Genomic DNA, 2,069 nt, shown 5'->3' on the forward strand with positions numbered 1-2,069 from the left:
TCCCCCTCCTGCAGCTTCAGAAACACCATCCCTTCACACACATTTTGTCTCCCCAACCCTAGGGTCGACTCCATGGGAGACCCAAACAACCAGGACACTTGCCGAGGCTAGGCTGGGCACGAGATGCACAGTGTTAGAGGAAGCACAGTGGGACCTCCCCGTGGACTCCAAGCTCCCAGGAGGGAAAATGTGTAACTTCGGGAAATGTGAACCAACTGCTGCCCCAAACACAAAAAAACAAAGGGAAACAAGGAAACAAAACCAGCCACATAAATTGCAAAAAAAATGGAATTCCAGTTCTAGTCTACAATAGCACCAATACTGCAATACTTTCATCAAGTTACATAAAGAAAAACCAGGAACACTGGAATAAGAGGAACAGGAGCTTCCCCCATCTTGTCGTGTTCAAGTAGTTTGTGTCTGCTCCCCTAGCTCCCAACAGTTTAGCTATGCTATCCCAAGGGCAAGCGTAAGCCTGTCATCCAAGTGTGTAATTCTTGACCCAGGCTGGCCATCTCGGTTGTGGCCTGCAAGTCCCGCTGGCATGTGATTTCCCGAAGGAGCCAGTCTTAGTCCGTAACCCCTTACCCTGTTCATTGTGGAAGTCCGGGGGCCCAAGGGCAGAAAGGGCTGCAGGGGCAGCCTCATCAGAGGGCACTCAGGCAATGGAAGAGATGTGGCTGTGTTTCTGCTCTCTACAGGAGAGAGTCCTGGAGGAGGGCCAGCAGCTGCCCCGGGTGCTGGGGAGACAGCAGAAGAGGGTGGACATCAGCAGGGCCAGGGCGATGATGAAGGTGAGCACCCATCGTAAGACACCCGGGTAGATGAAGGGCCCGATGAGGATGATGAGCAAGGCCAGCAGGAGTAGGTGTGCGGCCAGGCGCCGGGCTGCCACGTGGTTTGCACTTACTTCATCCTGTCCATCCTCTTCCACCGAGCTGGGGTGCCCTCCTGCCAAGTCGGCAGGATCCGCCAGCCCCTGAGGACAGAGCGACACCTCTGTGTGTGGCTGGACCAGCTGCCCCACCACCACCTCGTGGTCGCGCAGGCTGCAGATGAGGCCCCCGGGGACGGCGGTGACCTTGCGGCACAGCGGGCAGGTGATGGACCAGGTGTTGTCCTGCACGAACAACAGGAGCTTCAGGCAGACGGCGCAGAAGGCATGCTGGCAGGCCAGCAGTTTGGGCAACCGGGGACAGCCGTAGGGCTCCCGGCACACCAGACACTCCAGGTCACATTCTGTGGAGCCACAATGACCCCCAGCAGAGGCCACAGCGGTGGTGGTTGTGGTGGCTCCTGCGGAGATGGGCTGGGACTGTTGCAGGGTCTTGGTGCAGGCCATTCTGGGCACAGGGACCGGTGGGACACTGTTGCTCAGCACCTGGGCATTGGCAGAGAGTGTCAGCTGGCGCCGCTGGGACTTGGATGGAGTCCGCCTCTCCTTTTCACTCTGGCCAGGTGCCTGTTGGCAACAGCTGTCTGACACTCCTCTCTCCCAGAGCTGCCCAGCTTGTTTCTTGGCTTACGTTGTCCCTTCAGTTATTATTATTTATTTTCTCAAAACCTAGGGTTAATCAGTAACTTGCGGGTCTGGAGACTTTGAATTGCCTGATAGGAGGGCAAAGTGGGCAGGGTCTAGTGAGTCAGGACTTTCCTGTTGGGGCCAAGTATCTGGTGGGTGCCCACAGAACTGTGGCTCAAGCTTTGGAAGGCATCATAATCCAACTCTCTCACCCCGACTTCCCAGGTCCCTGAACCTTTTATTTATTTTTTTTGTTCAACTTTTTTTTTTTTTTTTTGAGACGGAGTCTCGTTCTTTCACTCAGGTTGGAGTGTAGTGGCGCGATCTCGGCTCACTGGCATCTACAAATCCGCACAATAAACAGACAGCCCTCTGAGTCGGACATAGGTGGATTGGGGGACACTGCTTTCTCAGACACAAACTTTTGGAGGTCAGGATGAGCGGAAAAAAGTTTGTTTGTGCTTGGAGCACATTTACAGGCAGGTGGCCTTGGAAAAAGGAGGGGAGAGGTAAGAAAAGTGAGTGGAAGGAGGACAAAGCCCAACCC

At 54.9% G+C, this 2,069-nt stretch overlaps 1 protein-coding gene across 1 annotated transcript; it reads right to left on the bottom strand.

Annotated features, from left to right (window-relative positions):
* Positions 1 to 270: 270 nt before the first annotated feature.
* On the bottom strand, positions 271 to 1,518 carry RNF186 (ring finger protein 186). Its single transcript, XM_030805539.1, has one exon. The coding sequence runs from the start codon at positions 1,340 to 1,342 to the stop codon at positions 659 to 661; it is 684 nt and encodes a 227-aa protein (XP_030661399.1). The 5' UTR covers positions 1,343 to 1,518; the 3' UTR covers positions 271 to 658.
* Between the last annotated feature and the right edge of the window lie 551 nt (positions 1,519 to 2,069).

Source organism: Nomascus leucogenys, chromosome 24 (assembly GCF_006542625.1).
Source record: "Nomascus leucogenys isolate Asia chromosome 24, Asia_NLE_v1, whole genome shotgun sequence".
Taxonomy (NCBI): Eukaryota; Metazoa; Chordata; class Mammalia; order Primates; family Hylobatidae; genus Nomascus; species Nomascus leucogenys.

Coding starts and splice junctions, on each gene's coding strand:
- RNF186 (XM_030805539.1), bottom strand. CDS start 1,342: ATGGCCTGCACCAAGACCCTGCAACAGTCCCAGCCCATCTCCGCAGGA.